Genomic DNA, 27,466 nt, shown 5'->3' on the forward strand with positions numbered 1-27,466 from the left:
CCCCCCCGGTTGCGGTTTTCAATACTATTTCACTAGAGAATAGTTCCAGTCAAATAATGTTGATATCCGTCTCATAGTTTCAGAAAAGTTGCTTAACCCGATCAAACCCTTTTTAACCCTATCTCTCAGCTGTTTTATGAACTAGGCCACATATCCAGTAGATTTTTTTCCCAGATCTTTGTGAAGACACTCAGAAGGCCAGCAGCGTAGTTGGCCCTTGTTCTGAGTGGTTCATTTAGGAACGGAGACTTGTCAGGGGGACAAGGGGTACAGCAAGCAGTTTTTGCTTCCGTAAGAAAATTTGGTGTATTCACCTGCACACCAGCATATAGACAGCTATGTGTCTGAAGGCCTACACTACAATTACAAGTCTATATATATACTCCAGTACCTTGAACACTAAATAATAGCTCTAACCAAATTACTGAAACAATACTGTTTTACATATCCCTTTGTTATATTCTATTGTTATCAGTTCTAAGCTTAAACACAATTCCATCCAAATTCACTTTTACAAGTTGGCAAGTCACGATTTTGTTTCTCATGCAGATCAGAAAACTTTATAAGAGGTTACAAGATAGTAGAATGATGATAAAGAAGAGTTTTACAAGTCAATACCACAGCACATTGTACAGAGAATACTACACAGAAATACAAACACCAATACCACAGCACATTGTACAGAGAATACCCTACACAGAAATACAAACATGCACCGATAATTAATCAAACCCTTTCATCTCCTCTATGTAGGTGAAGAACCCAATTACTTTCTCAGCTCTTAGGTATCTCGGAAACACTTGAGTAGATGTTTATGATTTTGCATTAGAGAAGCATTAATGACCTTCATACCTTGTAATGGTAAAGGATTTGATGACCTTCATACCTCGTAATGGTAAAGGATTTGATGACCTTCACACCTCGTAATGGTTAAGGATTTGATGACCTTCACACCTTGTAATGGTAAAGGATTTGATGACCTCCATACCTTGTAATGGTAAAGGATTTGATGACCTTAACACCTTGTAATGGTAAAGGATTTGATGACCTTCACACCTCGTAATGGTTATGGATTTGATGACCTTCACACCTTGTAATGGTAAAGGATTTGATGACCTCCATACCTTGTAATGGTAAAGGATTTGATGACCTTAACACCTTGTAATGGTAAAGGATTTGATGACCTTCACACCTTGTAATGGTAAAGGATTTGATGACTTTCACACCTTGTAATGGTAAAGGATTTGATGACTTTCACACCTTGTAATGGTAAAGGATTTGATGACCTTCATACCTTGTAATGGTAAAGGATTTGATGACCTTCATATCTTGTAATGGTAAAAGATTTGATGACCTTCATACTTTGTAATGGTAAAGGATTTGATGACCTTCATACCTTGTAATGGTTAAGGATTTGATGACCTTCATACCTTGTTCAAAGTAACATTTAATGACCTTCAAACACTACTGAACATGCTTTGTATACAGGTAATTATCTTCATCATACATTTTGCTGGAAATGTATCTATGACATTGTACACTTAAATGTTTGTATTGGAAAAGATATCAATCACTGTTGTTGGCCTGGATGTTAGCGCGAGGGGGTCTTAATGTGGGAGGAAACCGGAGTGCCCAGAGAAAATGGTCGGGCAGGTGACCCCATACCTTTTCATGTCCGATGAGGGAATCAAACCCCAGCCTCGAGCTCCTTGGTGAAAGGCGAGTTGGTTATCCACTGCACCACCCAACCACCCTTAAGATGACTTCTATACGGTCACACTGTTTTGAAAATACATTTATGATCTTCACACACTCCATAATAAGTCCATTTATCACATACCTGTTGAATCTTGTTATAGTAATACAAGCAATTTTCAGACCTTGAAATACAACATTCTGTATTGCACATGTGCAATATGGAATGTTGTATTTACCTACTAACCAGAAGTACTTTTTTATGGGAATCCCTTGTCATGGCGAACTGAAAAGTTCCTGGTATTTGCAAAAAATATCAAAGTTTATAAAATCTTTGTATCGATCTCTACCAAATAAGGAAGGTAATAGACAAAAGCAAGACCACACACTTGTGTTTTTCTAACGAATCAGAAAGCACTCATTTATTGTGCTGACTTATATATTCGTCCGCGCAATAAATGAGTGCTTTCTGATTCGTTAGAAAAACACAAGTGTGTGGTCTTGCATATTTATTGACCTTCATATACAGTGAACTCTGTCTAAATCAAGCCTCAAAATCAAGTCTCTCAAATTGCAGATTTTCAAAATTATTTCAGTAAATTGTATCTTCACACAAGCAACCTGAGAAATTAATAGCATTTTAATCCATTTTTACCTTCAGCTTCATGAAAAATAGATTCTGCAAAAATTACCATTTCAGTAAATCTATAAAAGTTAGGGACCATAAAAAAAAAAAGAAGACTTTTCCCAGTAATTGATCCTGAATATGATCTCCTTTGCCAGACAGAGAGATGATTTCAAAGTCACAGGTTTAACAACCTGTATCTATCATATAACTTTCTATTGTCACGGAGCAGAAAGGTAACTATATAATAGATACTTACAATAACTGCATATATTATAATGGTACCGACATTTTCAAAGAAGGTTCTGTCATGGAGACTGTAAGCCGACTCGAGGATGATCCTGTCAAAGATACAAATACATATTGTGATATTCTAAACAATTCTGGTACGAACATTCTGGGTGACAGCTAGACATTCAGATGAACATACCTTATTCTACAGGATACAATCTGCTGACTAGGCAATACATCACATTACAATACAAATTAAGAAGGGAGACAAATAAATTGATGACACATTTACTAGCTATGCCCAGTCTGGGCCTTGAAAAACAATCTCCAATACCAGATTGTCTAGCCAAGATAAACCAGTGACTGACCATTACACCACCTCCTCCTCCTCCTCCTCCTCCTCCTCCTTTAAACGAGGTTTTAATGTACCCTGTATCCTCAACAGGATCATAAACAAATCATCTATTGCATTTCAATGTATAGATATAGATGGAAACAAATTGCATTTTTGAGAGTGCAATAACAACATATTGTTCATATCCTAAACCTTTGCATCAACCTCATCATACACTAGCATGCAGAACTGATGCTCTGTGTGGCACTATTTTTAAATTGTCTTCCTTCCTAATTTGTATTTCAGTAATACGTTTTTCAAATCAACCTAACACATTGTACTAACTTTCAGCACATTTGACCCCTGTGGTCTTTGATTGAAGGTCAAGGTCATTTATTTAAATGAATTGGATAATCCAGCTGATAATCCAGCTGCCTACTTTTCATTTATTTTATAATGCTTTATATTCTGGAACTGAGAAGGCGTGGACAAATATCAAATGTTGGATGATGGATGACAATTTCCCTTAAAAAAAAATGTTACAGAATAACTCTATGACTGTGAATAATTCCTGATATGTAAACATTTCAGCTGTATATTGACATCAGAATGCCTTACATGTATATAAAACAATGTTATTCAATTATCACTGGTGTTTATTAAACATCAAAAAGTAGAATTCAAAAATATTTAGAGAAATCTGATTTTTAAACTATAGTGAGTCTGACATTAAAACAAAAATATTAAGAATATTTTTTAGATGAGTTGATGGGGACCGTCTAATGCTTGGTCGTGTATAGATTGTACAGATACTCTGTCCCACAGCAGTAATGGGAAAACGTAACTATTTTAGTAACTAAGGAATGTAAATAGACATGTACTGAAGTTAGAAAACACTTGTCTGGCTACATCAACAATACCTTTCTATTGTCAGTATAAAATATGGAACCTTATTTTATTGTAGGGTCTGAAAACTGGCTGAAATATATACATATATAGTATGATTCACCAGGTATATAAATGAAATATAGCAGTATTATATTATACTAAGGATGTAAATACTACAGGTGTCATTGTTTCTTTTTACAACCAAAAACAGATTGCTTCAAATTTCCCCAGCCAAAAGGTGCCATAACTTATCCCACAATGAAGAAAAATGAATATGTTCCCACAGTCTACAGAAGTATAGTACTATATTTTCTCTTATGAATTCTTTTAGGCTAAGGCTGCCAAATTATTGTTATTATTATAGTGTATGACCATGTCAAATTCAAAAAACTGTATTTTGGATTCTGGATAATCTCTGGAAACAGACGGACAGACAGACATTGTGATTACTAATTAGGGCACCTGTATCTCCGATGGCTACCCTTAGAGACTTGAAATGTGTCTATGCGACAATCATTTCCATTCCAACATAGCTCCTCTCTCAGATTAAGGTAGACTATATAAATCATTAATGGTAACATATAGGTCTGGGTTACAGGTGTTCACTGTCATTCATTAGTTGATGATGTATATAACTCATTCACCCCTGAAGACACATTTGAACTCTTCCAATTCTATGGTTGGATTAGTTCATTATGAAAATTCAGGGGTGAATTTGTTAAAGGGCATACAAGAATGTGACTGCATTGGTCATCATTCCAATATACTAGATAATGCTAATGAAGTTAATGTAAACGAGTTACACAATTGACATGTAATTATGTTAGCTTATGTTACCATCCTCTAGTAGACCCGCGGGTAGATCAGACAGGGACCATTCACATTGATTTCCCAAAGGTACCCAAGGTAAAAACTCACTTCATGTATTGGTTGTGCACTGCATCCATACATATTTTCTTACTAATATTTTGTTACAAACACAGTGTTATTTATATTACTTGTTTAAATGAGCCAAACACAGGGGACACAAAAATTGGTACATTTCCCGTAAAGTGATGATTGTATTAAGTTTCAGATAAATACGGGTAAAGCAGTACTTTGGACAAATTTGTCAACAGACAGCTGAAAGGATGGACATATGGACAAGAAACCAAATTACGGAGAAATAGTCAAAACAGTAACTACAAACAAGAGGCCCAATTGGCCCGTATCCTAACCTGGTATTATTAATCTCCCACAAGTAATCTTAGAAGTGGACCAAGGTTCATGAATATATCAGAATGGGCTACATTAAGCTATAAGCCAATGACATCATATTGGGCCTTTACGTTATCAAGAACATTGGTCTGTGACAATAAATATGGGTCAAGGTCATTCATTTGAACCAACTTGGTAAGCCTTTATTCCAACATGATTTTACCCAAAATGGTTGGAACACAAAACAAAAATTGTACAAAGTTCAACTAAATTCAGTCTATTAGTTAATAAATTGCTGTGAAGAAAATGTTTTCTTTCATTTCTATGTGTGTAAGATAGAGCTGTCCAAGGTAAGAAAGGGGTGTAGGTAATTTCTATCTTACTCATATTTCACGTGATGTGACTTCACAATAGCTCAACAATTACATGATATCATGAATTTGGGAAACTCTGATGCTGCAATGCACCAAAGGCGTCGTGATGAAATTAAATCCTATTACGATATATTTACTGTATAAGTTAAAGAGACGAGATTAAATCCTATTACGATATATTTACTGTAAAGGTTAAAGAGATGAGATTCATTTCTCTGAGCAAACTGTTTGCAAATATGGGGTATGCTAAATCTGGCCTACAGATAATCTTTCGTCTAAAAAGCTCAGGGGTGGGTGGGGGGATTGATATTTTCAAAATGGTAGCCAGTTCAAATGCATTTATTTCATGGTTTCTGACCTTATTCTGGTTGTTGAAATGAGAAAATACTCTTTCATGTCCAAGGGTGTAGGATCGGGAAATTCCACCCTCAAGATTTTCAAATTGGGCACAGCCTCAAAAAATTGGAAATCCAGAGGGTGGAATTTCCCTATCCTACATCCATGGGCATAAAAGAATCTTATAGTCTATATACAGATGCCAGATGACCTGCAGCAGGCTAAGTTCACTGTGCCCGTCGGGCAAGGTAAGCTAAAATCCACAAGACAATGCATTTTGATTAATTTTATAATTGACATCAAAACACCAATGAACAAGGAAACACTTGGTAGACTGCAGTACTGCATGGACTTCTAGAATTTGCAAGTTACCTGGATTCAGGAAGTGAACTTGCCTTATTTCCTTTTAATTCAGAACTGTTATAAAATCAGAAATATTCTGATATGGAAGGAAAATATCCATGTTAAATTTTGTAATTCAAATTCAAATGAGGTTCAAATTAATGCTTTATTTTTCTCAAATACATCTTGTTTGATGACTAGAAAACACAAAAAATTGCATCCATGCTAATGGTTGACAAACTAGGATCTTCCTAATTGGCTCTTTGAATCCAATTAGAATAAAGTTAATTCCCTACAATATGATCAACTTCCTTTTCATTATGGATGGTTCGCAAAAAAAACCTGGAACGGTGTTGGATGCATAGGGTTCACAGGCTTAAGGAAATTCAGTCTGACAATTTTATTTATGAAAAAATGTTTTTCCATTTTCCTGTTTTGAAACTCTCCAGGCAGTCATTCGGAAACTTTCCCCAGTCCCAGAATCTGCCACTTAACCAATTAAACAACAAGTTTTAATCCTGAATCCGTTATTTTCTATCTGTTCCTAATTTTTTACTCAATAAAGGAGATGAGTTGATAGATGGACTTTTACTTGAACCTGAACCTTGTTAATTGCATATTGATATTATCATTATGATATATGAGAGTTGAAAGATAAATTAGAACGCTTACAGATTAGCAAGGGTCCTGTTATGTGCCTCACAGTAATATATCCTCCATAATCACTGGACAGAAGTCATAGTAATTTTTTCACATTTTGAAATAGTAGTAGTAAAGTGACAGACAGACAGACATGACCCTAACTGAAAAATTTAGTGTCATTGTTTCATAAAGTTTCTATAAATAGTAATGGTGACCTTTGCTTTGACCTTGGAAACCTAAAATATGAACCCATTCACAGTATTTTTGAACTTGACGTTTGTATAAAGTTTTATCAAGTTCTGTTATGTAAAATTAAGTTGCTTGGGTGATGATTTTCATTTAGTTGACAAAGGATCTATAAATGCAAATGTAGTAAGGTTGACCTTGGACTTCACCTTGAAACCCGGAGATAAAAATCGTTCAAGGTATTTTTTATAACTGACCTTTGAATAAAGTTTGATTAAAATGTAATCAGAAATGAAGCTTAGAGTAATGAGCCTGCATCGAGACAGGATGGACATGGGTAACACGAAATCCCCTTCCCCATAAAATTGGCATATAAAACAGTATGAATTTCAAAGCAAGTTTTGGTTTAAACAAAATACATTTTTACTTACGGTGGGAGTAGGTACAGGAAGAAGAGTGTGGCTCCCATTCTTGGCATGTGCTCAAATGCCATAGTGGCACTGAAAAAAGAACAGTCATAGATTTAATCACAACAGGCAAAGGAGCAAGTAGTTAATTTGAGGTCTATTAGAAGTGTAGAACGGTTTTGCCCCTATATATAGTGGGCTTCTTCAGGACCCTAAAAACAGAAGAATATATTCAAATGACAATCATGTCTACAATCATCTTTTGTAGGTGATCTTGAATGCCACAATGGATTCAAACCTAGACACAACAGGGTTCAAACCTAGACACAACAGGGTTCAAACCTAGATACCACAGGGTTCAAACCTAGACACAACAGGGTTCAAACCTAAACACAACAGGTTTCAAATCTAGACACAACAGGGTTCAAACCTAGACACAACAGGATTCAAAACTAGACACAATAGGGTTCAAACCCAAACACAACAGGGTTCAAACCTAGCCACAACAACGACTGGTTCGCCTGTAGTCAGTATAATGTGGTCTTGCTGGGTGTCTTCAACAGAATGTTTCAGTGAGGTAGCACTATAAAGTCGGCATTAGTTCCGGTCTATCATAAGGAGACAAACACGAACATATCGCAGCCTCCCAAAACACACGCGCATACACTACATGCTTACATCTTGCACACAGGGGAGGCTATCCTTAAATGACCAAAGCTGTTGATAGGACGTTAAACAAACCAAACCAACATATTTCGATGTTGCTTCCAGTTCTTCAGGTTTTTTTAAATTGAATATGCTCGGTACAGGGAACCATACCATTACGAGATCTCACTTTGTCATACCTTACACAGTCCAAAAGGCAGGCAGAGTTTTACTTTGGACAACAGAATTGGACGCTAACTTTTGGAATCTAAAATGACATTTTCACATTATCTTAAGTCACGACACGGCACTGTGTTGTATCTTTGAGCAAGATTCTTTACTCCAACTGTTCCAGTCTACTCAGCTGTAAATGAGTATGTGGTTGGGCAGTGCTGGAATTGTTGAATGCTAGCTGTAAGCGCCGAAATGGCATCTCCGACTCTATGCTCCCTAGGGAGTTGAGAAAGATATTGGCTGGTTGCAAAGGCCCTATAACCACAGATAATAATTTGTAAACCGCTTTGAGATGACCTACGAGTTCAGTTGTGAAAAAGTGTTATATAAGAACCTCAAATTATTATTATTAATATCATAATAGCTTTTGGGAGAGGAATTTTCTATTTCCAGTTTCTATTCAATTCCAGCTGTTATGTGGGCGACGACATGGCCATAACATGCAAATGTAACAAATATTAACATCAAGTAAAAAAATCAACATTTTACTCGAGTGTCTCGTATTTGTCTTCTATTTGATTAAGTTCTGGTATTCAGGTTTCATTTCAGAAATAATTTATCACCACTATTGTCATTCTGGTGAAAAGTATCTTGTTCATAGTTTCAGCGTTTGACAGTAGTATGGGGATTTCAATTTCTAATCCAGATGAAAAAATAAACATTACTAACATTCTGAGGCATGGACATTTTATTTCATTGCAGGCTATACACAATTAATGGGTGGAAAAACTGACGAAAATATTCTTGTTTCAATCTAAGCCCACAGATTTGTCACGACATAGTTTTGTAAAGTTATAAAGATCAATTTTGAAAAATTTAGATGTATTTGAATGCCCAAAGTTTAATCTCTATACTGTTGAATCAGACATAACCTTCGGAAATATAGTTTAACTGCCAAAACAATTTATTTGTTTCCCTAATGGTCAATAAATAAAATTTCCAACAGAATTGCCCCGATGCCTTGAGTAAACTATGTGCGACATTTTCTATCAGTCACCACAAACACATTAAGACTAACTCTTACTCCCAATGGAAAGTCTCCGTGTTTGTAAATGGTGGTGTTTTTACGATTGTCAGCACATCTGCTCCCTTGGGAAGGGAAGATAACTCATACACTGGATCCTGGCGCTAATTTTTTTTCTCTCCCCCTGTTCGTGACTGCCAACAATTATGACTGGGAAAATTGGCCAATGATTTCTAGAGCGGCTAGATTGTCTCGTTATACAGACATTGACTCGGTCACGAAAGAATTTTCTACATGTCAGTCACGTCCTACCGCCATGAGAGTTGACATACCTGTTAGGTTTGAATAGTCGATTACAATTGAGCTGCGACACTTGTGTGTCAGAAACTCTTGTGGCTGTTATAACTATCAAGACTTACAAGCAATACAACAGGTCATTGATCAATCGAAGCTGCAACAGAGATGTGACTCGGGAAGTTAACAACCATCAAAAGGCTAATTAACAGATAACAAGACATTTTATTTACATTTGGAGTGTTTCTTACAAGACAGTAATAACAAGAGGGCCAATGGCTGATGATGATAATGAGCCATTTTCTTCAACGCCTTAGAGAAATTCTGTACCACACTTTATTCAAAATCATGCACTCCCCTGAGACAAAACTAGAAATCTGTCCTTAAGACATGAATGCCTCCTAAAGAGCTCTGAAACACAAATTCATTCATATATTCTGATACTTGACCTTTTTAAGTTTAAGAAATCGGTTCAGAAGTATCATAACGTAACTGGATGCAATGTGACACTAGCGTGGGTAACATTATAATCACTCCACCCCAATAACAGACCTGCTAACCTTTGAATCTCCCAATGGGGGTCCCCATTGGGAAATTCTGTGGGGGGTGATAACGCGCGAACGAAACTTTGTGTGGAAATTTAATAATTTCGCGGGGTCTCGGCTTTACGGTGTATTATGATTTGTCTTCTGGCAAGATCAATGACTTATTTGAAATAAACAAAACATTTTATCACACCTTCATTGTTTTATTACATATTCTTAATCAATATACATGTTTTTCTTTTCCTAGGTGCATACTGAAAGCATGAACCATGTTGATTTAGTTTTGCACATAACAAAGCACATATTGTATCATTTCCTAATTCAGATCTCCCTTCCGTCTGGATCTTCTTCAACATGGAAAATGTTCTCTCAGAGTCAGCATTACTCACTGAAAGTACCAAACATGCCTTCATTAGCCTACACAACACATCAAACCTAAGATTATTCCCAAAGTGTTCTTTAACTGCATGCCTTTTGATATCGTACGTAGCACCCGAAGCTACCGAAAAATGATTGGTACACAGTTTACAATAGGCATGATCGGGTCCAATATTACTCTTCTGAAGAGAATCATAATCTTATTCCCACGAAGCATTGTAATTACAGGCATACTTTTTCTTTTTTGCCTATGAACACTAAAATAACAAACGTTTTCTCGGGTTAGAAGCCATTTGTGAAAGTGAAATGACAAGCGCTACGATCGGGATTATATGCATTGTAGTAGCAGTGAACAGTACTCACCTTTTGAATTTGCCAGGCTGGTTCCGAAACAGGGACACCATTATGAAAACAAATCACTTAGTATACAGACTTTACCTATAACTGAAAGCTAAACTTCCGAGAGACACGAACGGAACATTTCCAGAAGTACGGAGATCCTAATAAAAGACGCGGATGTGGGTGATTGCGGGTCATATTTACGGAATGCGGAAGATACGTATGACCCGCGCGGGTCATAAGATCGTCGCGGGTGATAGGTTCATTTTGCGGGTGTGACCCGCAGAATGCGGGTCATTTAGCAGGTATGCAATAAAATGGCAGGGCTATATAATATATTGGTTCTGTACGTGGCGTAAAACCATTAAAACTTTCTTCTGAAAATTTTGAACAAAAGTGATCAAAACAGCTTACTTTCCAATTCGACAAAACAAATTATTCGTTCATTTTATTAAGACAAAGCAGCAAAAAACAAAATCACCATCATTGTATATGGCACTAAAATATATGTAAAAGTTCATAACACATTTATTATCCATCATCAGCATAGCAAGGCCACAGCATTCTTAATCCTTTCTTCCTGAGTTTTTATATGGATTTTAGAATGATGACTTGGGAAAGTAGGTATAGTACAGAAGTAATGCTAGGTGAAATATTAACAATTTGAAAGAAAAATATTTCTAGTATAACAATTTAAGATTGATTCTGGCTGTATTTCAGTATTTTTAAGAGTTACTGACTTGTACTTCCTGCTGTAATGCACATAAACAGTGCAATGTTATCAAACAACCTTACTACATTTCCATAGGCATCAAAATCCCATCCCAATTGATTGTGAGCCAACAAATAGCTCTCTAGGATGGGTCTACTTTTAAGTCAAAGATTACCAGGGTTTATTGCCTCAACATAAAGTTGATATACAGTAAACCTTCAGTCAGTTAATTGGAAGAAAATTTAATAAATATCGAGGAACCTGTTCGAATTATACGAAATTATGCTTCAGAAAATAAGCGTGAGTTCGAACTATCGGCAAAAATGACTACCTTGTATCAGATACCTAAATATTGAGTCTCTGCATGGTCATATGTTTGATTTGAATCAGAAACTATTTATTGTATATATTATTTCGTAATGAATGGTCCGTTTAATAATTTGAAAACATAGTCTACATAATCTGTTGCGTTTACGAAAGCACTACTGTAAATATAGGTATATGCTAATAATTGGGACACCTGTGGATTGTTTGGACTGGACATGAATGCTAATCACGTCACTCACAATAACCGGGCGGCCGATCCCTACTGCGACATCCCGCGTGGCCTTCCCTACCTGGTGTGAGGGCACACATTTACAGGTAATACCTTGATTGGCAATAAATAATCAAAATGCTTAGTTAACACCGTATTTGACAATACACAGGCGATTTCTTAGTTTGCCATACAGCATGACGTCAGTTCGTACTGATCGCATGTTATTTATACATTGTCAGGTCTTAAGTTGCAATTAGCTGTCTCGTGCACAATGTATTTTTCAAACAATGTAAAAAAATGAATCAACGCTAAAATCTGTGACATATATTTATGGTTTGTCTGTCACAGCTGTACTGCAATGATCACACATACAACCCATTACCATCAGCATGTCTGTTGATCAAAGTATTGGCATTTTTTCCGGGGCCAAACGCCGCAAGCTTTCAATGGAGTTGGCCAAAACAAATCTTATTTTACGTTTTTCATTTGACAAGTTCGGACTATCCGAAATAGGGTCAATTATAGACAATCAGAGTTTGAACTATCACTAGCTAGAAAATTATTGTTTTTATTGAAAACTATCAGCCGATTCGAACTGACTGGAGGTTTACCGTATACATTTTAAATCATACCTTTACCCTTGAGATGGCACTTACTTGAAACTTAAGGATTAGTTATCCATCAACTTATACTACTTATTGCCTAGCATGACTCCCATACACCTGTAACCTTAAAAGTAGACTGAAATAAATCTTCAGGCTAAATATCATTACTTATGACTCCTTGAATATGTAACAAGGTAAATCAGTTGTACATATTGATACTATTTTATTCCAGCATAATACTTGCCAAATACAACCACCCTGGGATTTTTTTCAATATTGATAAGAGGTCATTTAAAGGTTTATACACATTTTACTCTGTGACCTTGAAAGTGGGTCAAGGTCATTCACCTTAAAAACATTGGTAGCTCTTCCTCCCAGCATACTACTGGTCAAATATCATCACCCTTAGCCGTTTTGCTATTCTGATCGATGTCATTTAAACGTATCCAACACCTGTGACCTTGAATATGGGTGATGGTCATTCATTTGAACAAAAATAATACCTCTTTATACAAATATGAGTATGCTACTTGCCAAATATCACCATCCTTCACATTTTGGTTAGTAAGAAGAAATAGTTTAAAATGTGTTCAACCCATTTGCCCACAAGCCCTTCATCCCTGCATACTACTGGCCAAATATGATTACCCAAGAACTTTTGATTATTTAGAAGAAGTCTTTTGTTAAAAGTTTTTACAACACGTTTCCTGTGACCTTGAATATGGCTGAAGGTCATTCATTTGAACTAACTTGATAGCCCTTCATCCTAGATGAGCTAAACAGGATTAGAAATAGCAGTTACATATCTACAGGGTCATATGATAGACAAGATGTTCTCAAAGTTAATTAGAAATACATCATATAGTGTTGGTGTAGTAGACTTGACAAGACTTTAACTAGCTATAAGTAGTTCAAGGGGCATAAATCTACAAATCGCGGAGGAAGCAACATTGTTGTCAATCATGCAACAGTTGATGTATACATAGACGTATGGGAAATATCGCTTAAATTATCAATTTAATTGAGTTTACAGAAATATGAGCATCTTTATTGCTAGCGTACACATCGTATACCAGACAATAGTTAGGTAGAAGTGTTGCAATATTTCATCAAAGTATCTCTGAAGTAATAAGGAATTTAAGCTAAGAAATCGTAATTGTTCCTACAGATATGAGTAAAACAACATGTTCTTGGCATTTCTAAGCAGAGGATAATGAATTGATATTTATTTGGTAAATAAACAGTTTATGTCCCACAGGCTACCGTAAGTTCTAAGATTTCAAGCCTAAATGACATACGGTATTACATCAATATTCAAAATGGATGTATCTTGTTGCGTCAAATGAGAAAAGATTCAAATTCTTGTCAAAGATAGATGGGAGATGGTGTTTATAATTTAACAATAATTGACTTTACTTCCAAAAGTGTAAAATATCCATCTGCCTTCGTGAATACAGACAACATTAATCCTAATACTGTGCATTAAAATTACCAACTCACTTCATGATGGCTCCAACAACCACGCCAAGGATGATGAGCAAGCTGAAAATAGAAACATTGACACTCACAGTATTGTATTAATGTATATCAAGTATTAATCTTCTTCTATAACTCAAATTCTCTCATAAACAACTACAGTTATGGTAATGATGTAGAGCAATGTGAAAATCAAGAATGGATGCAGGCACTGAATCTTCCGCAAATCTAAATCATAAATCACGTTTGATAATTGCATTAGATCGTGTCATAAAACATGACTAGTTGCTGGCTTTATCTTAAACTAGAGAGTACACGTACATTATCATTCTCGTAGATACATCCATTAAATTGTATAGTGTTACAACTATTCCTGGTGACTTCCACATCCTATAAATTAATCATCATCAATCATAAATGTTTATTGTCATTTTGGTTATGTAATAAAATTGTCATTTTGGTTATGTAATACTATATACCTGGGTTTGATCAGTTGGGCTTCTCATGAACTTCAACATGAATTTATGAATTAATAATTTTTATGGTAATGCAATCCTATCTACATTTAAAACATACTCCACTGCATTCAAAATTCAAAGGATGATCGAGAGCTCTGTATTGTGGTTAGTGTGGAGTGAGGGTGTCGCATCTCCTCTTTATTTATATAGTGATATGCCCTTATTTCACTCCAACCTGAATAGGAGCAAGTAGCCTTACTCTGCACTTCTTCATGATTGTATTTGTATCTCCATATTTTGGAAAGAGAACGTGTGTGTCTGATATTGTATACGTGTTCAAATTGTTATGGGTTTGTATTTCTATCTGTCTTTTACTGAGCCACATCACTTGACTACTACAGCACAGAAACTTATATACGGGAATGAGAAGGAGGGTCGGGAAGGAGGTAAGGAAGGAGGAATAGGAAAGAGGAATAGAAAAAGAGATGGGAAGGAGGATAAGAACAGATGAGAAGGAGGGTGGGAAGGAGGGATAGGAAGTAGAGATGGGAAGGAGAATAGGAACTGATGAGACAGAGGGTCGGGAAGGAGGTTAGGAAGGAGAGATAGGAAAGGGAAATAGGAAGCAGAGATGGGAGGGAGGTTAAAAAGGAGAGATAGGAAAGAGGAATAGGAAGCAGAGATGGGAAAGAGGTTAAAAAGGAGGGATAGGAAAGGGGAATAGGAAGCAGAGATGAGAAGGAGGTTAAAAAGGAGGGATAGAAAAGGGGAATAGGAAGAAGCGATGGAAAGGAGGACAGGAACAGATGAGAAGGAGGGTGGAAAGGAGGGATAGGAAAGAGGAATAAGAAGCCGAGATGGGAAGGAGGATAGGAACGGATGAGAACGAGGATGGGAAGGGTTGAGAAGGAGGTTGGGGAAGGAGGGATAGGAAAGGGGAATAGGAAGCAGAGATGGGAAGGAGGATAGGAACAGATGAGAACGAGGGTGGGAAGGAGGGGTTGGAACAGATGAGAATGAGGGTCGGGAAGGAGGTTAGGAAGGAGGGATAGGAAAGAGGAATAGGAAGCAGAGATGGGGAGGAGGATAGGAACAGATGAGAAGGAGGGTCGTAAAGGAGGTAAGGAAGGAGGAATAGGAAAGAGGAATAGAAAACAGAGGTGGGAAGGAGGATAGAAACGAATGAGAAGGAGGGGTGGAAAGGAGGTTAAGAGGGAGGGATAGGAAAGAGGAATAGAAAACAGAGATGGGAAGGAGGATAGAAACGGATGAGAAGGAGGTTAAGAAGGAGGGATAGGAAATAAAAATAGGAAGCAGAAATGGGATAGAAGATAGGAACGGATGCGAAGGGGTGGGAAGGAGGTAGTACTGAAATATTGTTAAGTATAACGTTAACTTAAGTTTGTCAGGACCATGAGCTGATCATTCCTAGACCGATTTTCAGTTAGATCGGCATATTAGAACTTGTTTTTAAGTTTGAAATGGGTGTTTTCAAAATAGCGGCCATGGCAGCCAAATTATATTTCTGATTGACCCGAGAAATAACAAATCTTTGTCAGGACCATGAGTCGATCATTCCTACCAAGTTTCAGTTCAATCGGCCCAGCAGAACTTGACTTTAAGTTTGAAATAGTTTTTCAAAATGGCAGCCGTGGCGGCCATATTGGATTTCTGATCGACCCGAAAAATAACAACACTTTGTCTGGACTATGAGTCGATTATTCCTACCAAGTTTCAGTTCAATCGGCCTAGCAGAACTTGACTTTAAGTTTGAAATGTTTTTTTTCAAAATGGCGGCCGTGGCGGCCATATAGGATTTCTGATCGACCTGAAAAATAACAACACTTTGTCAGGGAAATGTCAGTAACCTTCCCATGAAATATTAATGAAAACCCTTTGCCAGTATTTCAGTTTAAGTTGAAAATGTAAAATGTTAACGGACGACGCACGACGGACAAAGACGGATAGCAATAGGTCACTTGAGCTAAAGCTCAGGTGACCTAAAAGCAGAGATTGGAAGGAGGATAGGAAGGGATGAGAAGGAGGTTAAGAAGGAGGGGTGGAGGATAGGAACTTATGGAGGGATAGGAAGGAAAATAGGAAGGAGGGGTGGGAAGGAGGATGAGAAGGAGGGGTGGGAAGGAGGATGGGGAGGAAGACCAATAATTTGGCAGAGAAGAAGGAGTATTTCTCAGTAAATTACTGCATCACATAACGTTGAATTAGAAGCAAGTATAGTCAGAACAAACCCTCTGTAATCTTCACCTTGAGAATTATCTCAAAGTCAATAGTACAATTAGAAACAATTATATAGCTCCTCTCCAGACATAGAGGTGGGAAACTAGGACAGACAGAACGGCAAGCATATAATCACAACTAACAAGTATGTAAGGGGCCAAAAATAAATGCCAAATTCCAAAGTTTCTGATTTCTAAAAATAACCTCCATGACATCAATAGCGGCCACAATCTTCTTATCTTTCACAGTATCGAGTGCTAGAACAATTATAGTGTATATTACCAAACAATAACACTTGGCAACTGAACAGAGGTTTTGAAATTGACGAGTCGATCAAGCTCCTTGTTATAAAGTACAGCTACCAGGTATAGTACATTGATGAAAAACATGGAGATTTATCACAGAAGATAGTCATGTTTTGTAATAATGACACCAGATCCCCATTATCACTGAATTCAAATTTTATCTATTTCAATTATGAAAATTTAGACTAGGAAGGATTTTGAAATAGGGAGAACTGGCTTCTGAGTCACTAAAGAATTAACTTCAGTCGCACATGTAGACTGGTAGCAGATAAACAAATGTGTACTTGTTGATTTTAATTTCTTTCCATTTGATATTATTTTCACTATTTTTTTTCAGATAAATCAGGGTTCTAATATTAATATAAAAATTATAATCTCTCCATGAAATCATTATTTTAAAAAGGTAATTTAATGTAGGATCAAACTGTATATACTGAATATAGAAAAAAAAGCAAAGAAGGTAGATATCTATGTTGGTTAAAATTAAATTAAGTTTTTCACCTTTGTTGACTTTTAACATATGTTTGTTTGAATTGGTTGACTGGAGGGTGGTGCTGATAGTGAGGATGTCAGACATTCGGTGTGGAGAAATTAAGGAGAAAATAGAAGTTGAAGACAGGAAGTTAAGAGTGGAGAAATGGATGGAGGTAGCGTTCAGTTTTATGTTAATAAACATTTTCAATATGTGTTAAGTACAGTACAGATATAAACTGTAAAAGTGGACATTTTTAGGGTGTGGAAATATTCAAATTTTTCTCATTGAACAAATTTTGGCAAGGAAAGGTCTACAAGCGAATATTTATTACTACATTATTTAGATTATAAATATATAGTATATAAAGATTTCAGAACCATTATCACTGCGAACAGTTGAAGGAGTCACGGAAATATTGTCACACACAAAAATATCCCCTTTTTGCAGTATTTCTATTTCGATAAATGTTAAATGATAGGGATGTTGAGTGTGAAGAAAAAATAAAAAGGGGAGGTGGTGGGGGGTTTGTGTTCACTTAGTTAATATAGAGGTATTCTGACCTAAGGGAACAAAGGTATCCTGTTCACAAACATTATCAACGTTCGCCAAGGACTGTATGTATTGTGTAGATACAAAATAGAGGAAGGGGATGTCGAACAAGGCCAGTTCAGAAATTTTCACAAACAATGTACTGGAAAATAAACAGTTGGATCATGTCATAACCACGATTTATGTGTCTAGATGCTATAAACAGGTTTGTACGTAAAATTCAGGTGATAACTGTAAACACTCATTAAGCCACCTGTAGATGACCAGGCTGATAGTAGGGATATACACCATCCTACCGACCAGGAACAACTCTACAGGGACGTCTGTGTCACCATACGCATTCTCTATCAGAGTGAGGAGGCCCTGTTAGCTGTCAGGGAGGCTGTGTCTGATGCTATCGGGTGTATGACCAGGCAATCCGCCAGTGTGTGATATAGCACTGCCTAATTATTTAACTTTCTTACCCTGATACTGCAGGACTTTGATGTGGTTTACTGTGTTTCTGGTTTAATGTACCTGTTCTCTGATGTAAAGGTGGAGGAGGTTTGATATGATAATGAAATAGGGGTAATATAATATTCCCAAGGGAAGGGCTCAAAACCCCCAGGGAGGAGATATCCAAGACACAAGGAATGAGATAAGGAAGGAGGTAATTCCCAAGGAAAAAAAGGGCAGATAACCCAGGGACTGGATATCTGACACTAGTAATGAAACAAAGAAGGGAGAAATTTCCTAGGGAAGGAGCTTAGAGTGGAGGTTAAACTGGGATGATCATGGATGGCCAGTTAGATTTTGTCTTTCGGCTTTCCATTGGTGAGATGTTGATGTCTACCCAGCAACCCAGTGTGTACTCGTGCAGTGTTACACCAGGGGCCTGGGTAAGACTAACACTGGGCAGTATTACACCAGAGGCCTGGGTAAGACTAACACTGGGCAGTATTACACCAGAGGCCTGGGTAAGACTAACACTGGGCAGTGTTACACCAGGGGCTTGGGTAAGACTAACACTGGGCAGTGTTACTCCAGGGGCCTGGGTAAGACTAACACTGTGCAGTGTTACACCAGGGGCCTGGGTAAGACTCACACTGGGCAGTGTTACACCAGGGGCCTGAGTAAGACTAACACCAGGCACTGTTACACCAGGGGCCTGGGTAAGACTAACCCTGGGCAGTATTACACCAGAGGCCTGGGTAAGACTAACACTGGGCAGTGTTACTCCAGGGGCCTGGGTAAGTGTACTCGTGCAGTGTTACACCAGGGGCCTGGTTAAGACTAACACTGGGCAGTGTTACTCCAGGGGCCTGGGTAAGACTAACACTGTGCAGTGTTACACCAGGGGCCTGGGTAATACTAACACTGGGCAGTGATACACCAGGGGCCTAGGTAAGGCTAACACTGGGCAGTGTTACATCAGGGGCCTCGGTAAGTGTACTCGTGCAGTGTTACACCAGGGGCCTGGATAAGTGTACTCGTGCAGTGTTACACCAGGGGCCTGGATAAGTGTACTCGTGCAGTGTTACACCAGGGGCCTGGTTAAGACTAACACTGGGCAGTGTTACTCCAGGGGCCTGGGTAAGTGTACTCGTGCAGTGTTACACCAGGGGCCTGGATAAGTGTACTCGTGCAGTGTTACACCAGGGGCCTGGGTAGGACTAACACTGGGCAGTGTTACACCAGGGGCCTCGGTAAGGCTAAAACTGGGCAGTGTTACACCAGGGGCCTGGGTAAGTGTACTCGTGCAGTGTTACACCAGGGGCCTGGGTAAGGCTAACACTTGGCAGTATTACACCAGGGGCCTGGGTAAGACTAACACTGGGCAGTGTTGCACCGGGGCCTGGGTAAGGCTAACACTGGGCAGTGTTTCACCAGATGCCTTGATAAGAAGTGTTACACCAGGGGCCTGGGTAAGACTAATACTGGGCAGTATTACACAAGAGGCCTGGGTAAGGCTAACACTGGGCAGTGTAACACCAGGACTGGGCAGTGTTACACCAGGGGCCTGGGTAAGTGTACTCGTGCAGTGTTACAACAGGGGCCTGGGTAAGGCTAACACTTGGCAGTATTACACCAGGGGACTGGGTAAGACTAACACTGGGCAGTATTACACCAGAGGCCTGGGTAAGACTCACACTGGGCAGTGATACACCAGGGGCCTCGGTAAGGCTAAAACTGGGCAGTGTTACACCAGGGGCCTGGGTAAGGCTAACACTGGGCAGTGTAACACCAGGGGCCTGGGTAAGACTAACACTGGGCAGTGTTACACCGGGGCCTGGGTAAGGCTAACACTGGGCAGTGTTTCACCAGATGCCTTGATAAGACTAACACTGGGCAGTGTTACACCAGGGGCCTTGGTAAGACTAACACTGGGAAGTGTTACACCAGGGGCCTGGGTAAGACTAACACTGGGAAGTGTTACACCGGGGCCTGGGTAAGGCTAACACTGGGCAGTGTTTCACCAGCTGCCTTGATAAGACTAACACTGGGCAGTGTTACACCAGGGGACTTGGTAAGACTAACACTGGGCAGTGTTACACCATGGGCCTAGGTAAGGCTAACACTGGGCAGTGTAACACCAGGGTCATGGAAAAGACTATCACTGGGCAGTGTTACACCAGGGGCAGGGGTAAGGCTAACACTGGGCAGTGTTACACCAGGAGCCTTGGTAAGACTAACACTGGGCAGTGTAACACCAGGGGCATTGAAAAGACTATCACTGGGCAGTGTTACACCAGGGGCATGGGTAAGCCTAACACTGGGCAGTGTTACACCAGGGGCCTGGGTAAGACTAACACTGGGAAGTGTTACACCAGGGGCCTGGGTAAGACTAACACTGGGCAGCGTTACACCGGGGCCTGGGTAAGGCTAACACTGGGCAGTGTAACACCAGGGGCCTGGGTAAGACTAACACTGGGCAGTATTACACCAGAGGCCTCGGTAAGGCTAACACTGGGCAGTGTAACACCAGGGGCATGGAAAAGACTATCACTGGGCAGTGTTACACCAGGGGCATGGGTAAGGCTAACACTGGGCAGTGTTACACCAGGGGCCTTGGTAAGACTAACACTGGGCAGTGTTACACCATGGGCCTAGGTAAGGCTAACACTGGGCAGTGTAACACCAGGGGCCTGGGTAAGGCTAACACTGGAATATGCTTCTTGCCCCTAATGCCTCTCAAAGATGGTAAAACTGAAGAAATATTTGAGGCGCAGGACCATCGCGTTTTGTACAATTTGCAATTGAAGACAATCGCCACACTAATAGTATAATATCTCAGAATGTCTGTCAACCTGTTGCGGGAGACCCTAATAAGGCAACCATATTTAGCCTTAGTGACCATGCTCAACAGAGTTGTATATGGCCTTGTCTGTATTCCCTATGGAGATTATCACCATCCAAGCAGAGGATGAGAGGATGAGAGGACACGGCCACCCCTACATGGAGCCTGAAACAAAGACATCAGTATATATCCGCTGCTTTCTCCCCTGAGTCCATGGGACTATAAAACAGTCTGCTGCGTATCAACAAGAAAGCAGCTACTCTGGACAGCTGTAACACCAGCTGTGTCATATAGTGTCTCAACCCTATCAATGAGCTGCCATACAGGTTTCACACTGTAAAAGATTTCGGGTTTTTAAATGATGTTTTATTTTTTCAATTAATTCTTCTCACACATGCATGCATCCCAGTACAGGAATTCCTTATTAGATTTTGGAGAAGAGATCTAATATAATGTAACCAGTGTTAAAATTTGCATCATCAATTACAGGTGCAGCAAGCTTTGTGTCCCCCAGTCAGTGAGATGGTGAGGAAAACTGATTTTAACAGTAACAAGGTATCTATTACATGCAGCATACATCACTGACATGCAGACAGATCTTTGCAATAGTTTTATTTTTTAAACCATTTTATGTTCGCTAGAAAAACTACCACACACAAATGTCTATAACTCAAAGACAAAATTAACCCTTTCACCATCGTAGACCAAATTGGACTCATCCCAATAAATGCATGGTAGAGTCCATTAAAGTTACTTAGGGTTGAAAGGGTTAATGGTTGTAAAAATGTGTGTGGGTATACGGGAGAGATACAGATAAGAATATCTTACAAGATTAGTTTTAAGTCAGAGAATACTCGTAATTTAACTTGGTATTAATAAGTTTCAAGATCTTTAAACTCCAATATTTTTCTTACAACTGTGTTCATAGAACATTGGCACCCCAGCCAACACAAAAGTAACGTTCATATGTTCACACGATAGTCCAAGGACTGTTGAAGAAATAATTTTGAACTCCACAGCTGCAGTGTCCTTGTATCACCTGCAGTTTCTAAGGTATTACAATAATATGAGGTGACTAATGCATACCGCAATTGGGGGTTGGTGCAGGTGCGAGTGTTTGCCCTCTGATAGAGAACACAGAACAAAGGAACAATTGATCTCCGTCCTGATGAAAACACTGACTCGTCTACAATATTGGTGTAGGCCAGGTTGGCATCTCTGTCAGAATAACCTATAATTCTGCTGTGTATGTCTACCTTATCTTTGGTAGTTGGAATAATATGCTCTTGTGATTCAGAAGTGTACACCTATCTCTGTACATATCTTCTGTGTCAAAATGACAGGAACTTGTAACACTGTGGAATATTCCTAGGCATTTTGGCTGTCAGAACTAGAACACTGACAGGTCAGTAACGGCCCCATCTTGTGGCAATATAACCCCCATCATCATCAAGAAGCAATCTGCCCATATAGCTGAGCATGACGTTTGATATTTGGACTTCAAAAAGAATCGCAATGAAGCAAAATTTACATTTTACATATACTATGATTTGAGTCGTTTCCTTCCACCTCCATATTTGCTGGGCTAACAGAAATGTAAATTCCGGTCCAATACTCATTTGTTAGCTTTGATACGTTTTATTTCACCTTATATACCTCCTCCATCAAGAGCCAGGGTCAAAGTCAGAGATCTACTTTGTCTTTGACCTTTGGACCCAAATGACCTTGACCATTAACCCAGTGACCCTGATCTTTGGTCATTTGACTTAATTCCGACCAACTTTGCTTCCTAATATCATAAAAAAATGTTCATCAGTGAAAAATACAAAACTTGACCTAGACCCTTTGGACCCCGTAACCTGGACCTAAGGTCAGTTGAATCTGTGTTAAGTTCTGAACAACATTGCTTCATAATGTCATAACAAAATGTTCATCAGGGAAAAGGTACAAAATTTAACCTTCACCTTTGACCCAGCGACCTTGACCTTTGGTCAATTGACTCCTTGTTTAATTCTTAGCTACATTGCTTCAAAATGTCGTAGCGAAATTTTCATCAGTGAAAAGATGCAAAATTTGACCTTGACCTTTGAATCTAATGACGTTGACCTCAACTTTTTACCTCAGTGTGTCTCTTTGTTTAATTCTGAACAACTTTGCTCCATAATGTCATAGCGAAATGTTCACCAGTGAAAAGCTACAAATTTTGACCTGGACCCCTGACCCGATGACCTTGACCTTTAGTCAGTTGACTTCTTGTTTAATTCTGATCAATTTTGCTTCATAATGTCATCACAAAATGTTCATCAGTGAAAAGATGTAAAATTTGACCTTGACCTTTGAACCTAATGACCTTGACCTTTGACCTTGACTTTTTACCTTAATGTGTATTTCTGTGAACTGAACATCTTGACCAAGTTTCATGTACATCAGTCAATAAATACCACAGTAATCAGCGAGGAACAAAATTTGTGGACGGACAGACAGACAGACAGACAAACAGACAGTCAGACAGACAGACAGAGTGATTACTATAGGGCACCTGTATCTACGATATGGGGCCCTAATAATGTGACCTTGTTGCTTATTGACGTATTCCAGGCAAAACACTCTGTTGTCGAAATAATGTGACGTCATAATTCAGCATCGTATATATATATACCTAAAGGCACGGGTCTGTTTGTCAGGATAATGAGACCTTGTAATTCACCATCACATATATATATATATATACACCTAAAGACATGTCTTTTTGTCAGAATAATGTGACCTTGTGATTCAGGTGTCATAACTCCATCAATGATTTTGACATTTCAGTATGATAGCACTATAGACTGGGCTCATGACATCACCAGTAAACACTGTAGTAGTTTAACCTTTGCTGTGTTACAAAGAATGTAAAACACAGCAAAAAAACAAAACAATCACTGCGTTCCACATTCCCCATTACTCTACACATTTCCCATCACTCTACGTACATTCCTCCCTTAAATTATGCCCTCCTAACTCAGTTAACAAGAAAAGAACTAAGTTTTGACAGATGCATTGTAACAATAGCATGTCATTGTCCAACAATTATAGCTACATGTTAGAAGAGTGTTAATGGATACTGGACTTATGTTTTCCTCTATAAAAAAGAACATATTCATTACAAACCCTAGGGGACCACTGTACGAAGAATTGATGTTCATGAGGAAACTCGTTCCCACGCAACATAAATATGTTTTCTTTGTAATAACTAATGTATACAACAAGCAAGTCTACAGTCAACGTGTAACTGTATTCCTGATGGGTTTGATTATAGACCAGGGTGTCTAGGTCTCACAAGGAGACTCATCTAATTTATTGTTTCCTAATTCCATGTCTGCACACAAACCTTGTGAGCCGGACTTTCCCCTAATACGCCATCCTTTTCTCATGAAGTGACACTACATGGGACATCACATCTAACACTTAAAATCAAATCACCAAGTAGTGTCTACCACCAGTCTGTATAGTCTACTGTGGAATTAACTATGGTTGTCAAACCGGACCAATTTTAGTAGCCGGTTACTCGAAAATTCTTCTGGCTAACCATTGACAACCCTAATTTGTACTGTTGGTGTGTCTTAGGGAATCCATATAAATAAGGGGGGTGCCAAAGAGCACATTAACCAGAGTCTGAAATAACTATCTCCTAGTCTTCTTAGTATAGCCTAGTCTGGATGATTACTGTATACCAGGGAACTCCCCCAGTCAAATATTCACCCTTTACTGGTAAAACCCATGGTTGTCCAGTGTTGATTTCACCCTTATAATGTAGTAGCTACATAATGGTAGACTGTTTACTTATATTGGCTTAATTCACCCTCAATGTGAAGGGCAAAAAAGGCGAAAATTAAACTATGGCAAACATTTCTCATTACAGTCATTCATGCAAGACTTCAAACTTTGATATAGTTTACACTTAACATGTCCAATAAGAATTTCACTTTGTACGTCCTTAAAGAAGAGAATTCCAAACAAAGAAACATGTGAAGTAAAAAAAGAAACATGTGAAGTAAAAAGCACTTTTGAAAAAGATAATTTGACCAATAGATCAAGGTTATTCCTTTCTGGAAGCTCTGCAGCACTCTCCTACAGATGACAATCTGAGTGATTTAACATGCAAGTATTGTGCAATGTGTTGCAAAGAACCCTCTAGTGGCCCGTTTATTGACAGATTTTGTTTTCTCTCTTATTTTTGGTACATCATGCAAAATGATGCTACAAAATGAAAATCAATGTCATTGCACTGCGTTAACAGAATATACATTTTCCCCCCATATGGACCTCCTACCAGAGTGAGACCCTTTTTCTTTTGCAATTTAAAACCTCATCACCTTTAAAAACCTAAAAAAAATATTGACAACACCTCAGGTACTCCTTAATCTTTATTAAATCATTTTGTGGGAGATAACTCAAACATAAATTATGGATGTAAACAAAATGTAGCATATACCCTTAACAGAAATGTTTTCTGTGTGCATCACACAGGAACAAATGATCTTCCCTACTTTAAAAATATGTTGGAAAAGTGAACTAACTGACAGTGCCAGCTAAGAATATAAACATGTGACACTACCCTGGTTACACTGCATAAAGGGATGTTACCATGGAGATATTGTCAGAATAGGGTGCGAGAGTTGTCTTTCCCTAGGTAGGTAAAAAGTCAGGTTCATATTTTCCCAGGAAAAAGTGGCAATGCACCCGAGATATTTCTCGAATAATTATAATTTACCTAGCCAGGTGGTCTCCCAATAGAAGTTCCTGGAAACATCCTACACTGTGCAAGTTATTATGGTAAATAGTGATTACAAAGCTCACGGACCAAGCACACATGTTAAACGCCTATTATAAACGAGACAAGACATATCCAAAATACATCTGTTTTTATCTACTTTCTCAGTTTACACATACATAGTGTATGCATGTCTGCAGGATGAAAGGAACAGTATTATCTGATACCAGAACTAGACGCACTGTGTTATCTGCTGCTGCAGAACATGTAGCTTGATCAATCACCAGTGACCAGATAACTAAACAACGATAAAGTGCAGCAACTATCTGTCTTCAGTTCAAAGGTTTCATCTCAAGTCAGCCTACATTTTCAATGTAAGGTAAATATCTACATAGATATACTAATGTTGTTTTCCCATAAAATATACATACGCTGTAATTACAGTTACAAAATCTACTGCATGTACAGATATAGTTTGTGTTTCTCTGGCTCAAGTCTAGTTAGTTTCTAGGGCAGACAACAGTGTTTTTGTATAATACATCTGATACCTGATCATTCCGATATCTGTTTAATGAGTGTCAAGTTCATAATTATGAACTTAATAAAACAGGCTGACTATCATGACTCTTTACACTTTTGACTTTTGTTTGAAAATCTTGTTGCTCTACACCTGCAATTATCAGTCTTGCGTGGAAGATTTTAACATATTTCTATTCTGAACTTCAAAGTCGATAGCCCTTTATCTTAGCGTGCTACTGGACGCATATCACCACCCTTGAGTCATTGCTTATTCAGGAGAAGTTGCGTAAGTGTTTAAACATATACTTGACCCATGTGACTTTGAAAGAGTATCCAAGTCATTTATCTTAACAATCTTTAATATAGCCATTTATCCTAGTATACTAATCAATAGCCAAATATCAACCTTTGCCTCTTGGTTTTTGATAAATTTCTTTCATAAGGTTTCAACAAATAAGACCCCTTAACCTTGAAAATTGGTCAAGGTCATTGATTTGAACCACCTGATAGCCCTTCATTTCAGCTTGTCACGTACTGTCTAAATCTGATCACCAGAGGCCGCCTGGTTATCTAAAACAGGTCATCTAAACTACACATTTGACCCTGTGACCTTAAAAGAGGATCAAGGTCATTGATTTGAACCAAGTTTGAATGGCCCTTTATCCTAACACTAGGGAATAGTTTTAGGGAAGTTTCCTCGCAAAGGGGGTAGTAATTACCCTATTTTCGATGAAACTTCCCCATTTTCGATGAAACTTCCCCAAAAAAGTTTTATTTCCCCATTCCCGGTAGGACTTCCCCTTTTCTGTGAAATTTCCCCTTGGTCCGCTGAAACTTCCCCTTTCTGCTGAAACTTCCCCTTTCCGCTGAAACTTCCCTTTTCTGCTGAAACTTCCCCTTTC

The 27,466-nt window shown here is 38.5% G+C and overlaps 1 protein-coding gene across 1 annotated transcript in view; it reads right to left on the reverse strand.

Annotated features, from left to right (window-relative positions):
- LOC110441749 (sodium/hydrogen exchanger 1-like) overlaps window positions 1-14,048 on the reverse strand; it is a 55,473-nt gene extending 41,425 nt beyond the window's left edge. Inside the window, exons 1-3 of the mRNA XM_021484992.1 lie at window positions 14,012-14,048; window positions 7,282-7,350; window positions 2,580-2,661 (exon numbers count right to left, since the gene is read on the reverse strand). Of these exons, the coding sequence (XP_021340667.1) occupies window positions 2,580-2,661; window positions 7,282-7,350; window positions 14,012-14,016 (156 nt within the window). The 5' untranslated portion in view covers window positions 14,017-14,048. The remainder of the gene's footprint in view (window positions 1-2,579; window positions 2,662-7,281; window positions 7,351-14,011) is intronic.
- Between the last annotated feature and the right edge of the window lie 13,418 nt (window positions 14,049-27,466).

Source organism: Mizuhopecten yessoensis, unplaced genomic scaffold (genome assembly GCF_002113885.1).
Source record: "Mizuhopecten yessoensis strain PY_sf001 unplaced genomic scaffold, ASM211388v2 scaffold716117, whole genome shotgun sequence".
NCBI lineage: Eukaryota > Metazoa > Mollusca > Bivalvia > Pectinida > Pectinidae > Mizuhopecten > Mizuhopecten yessoensis.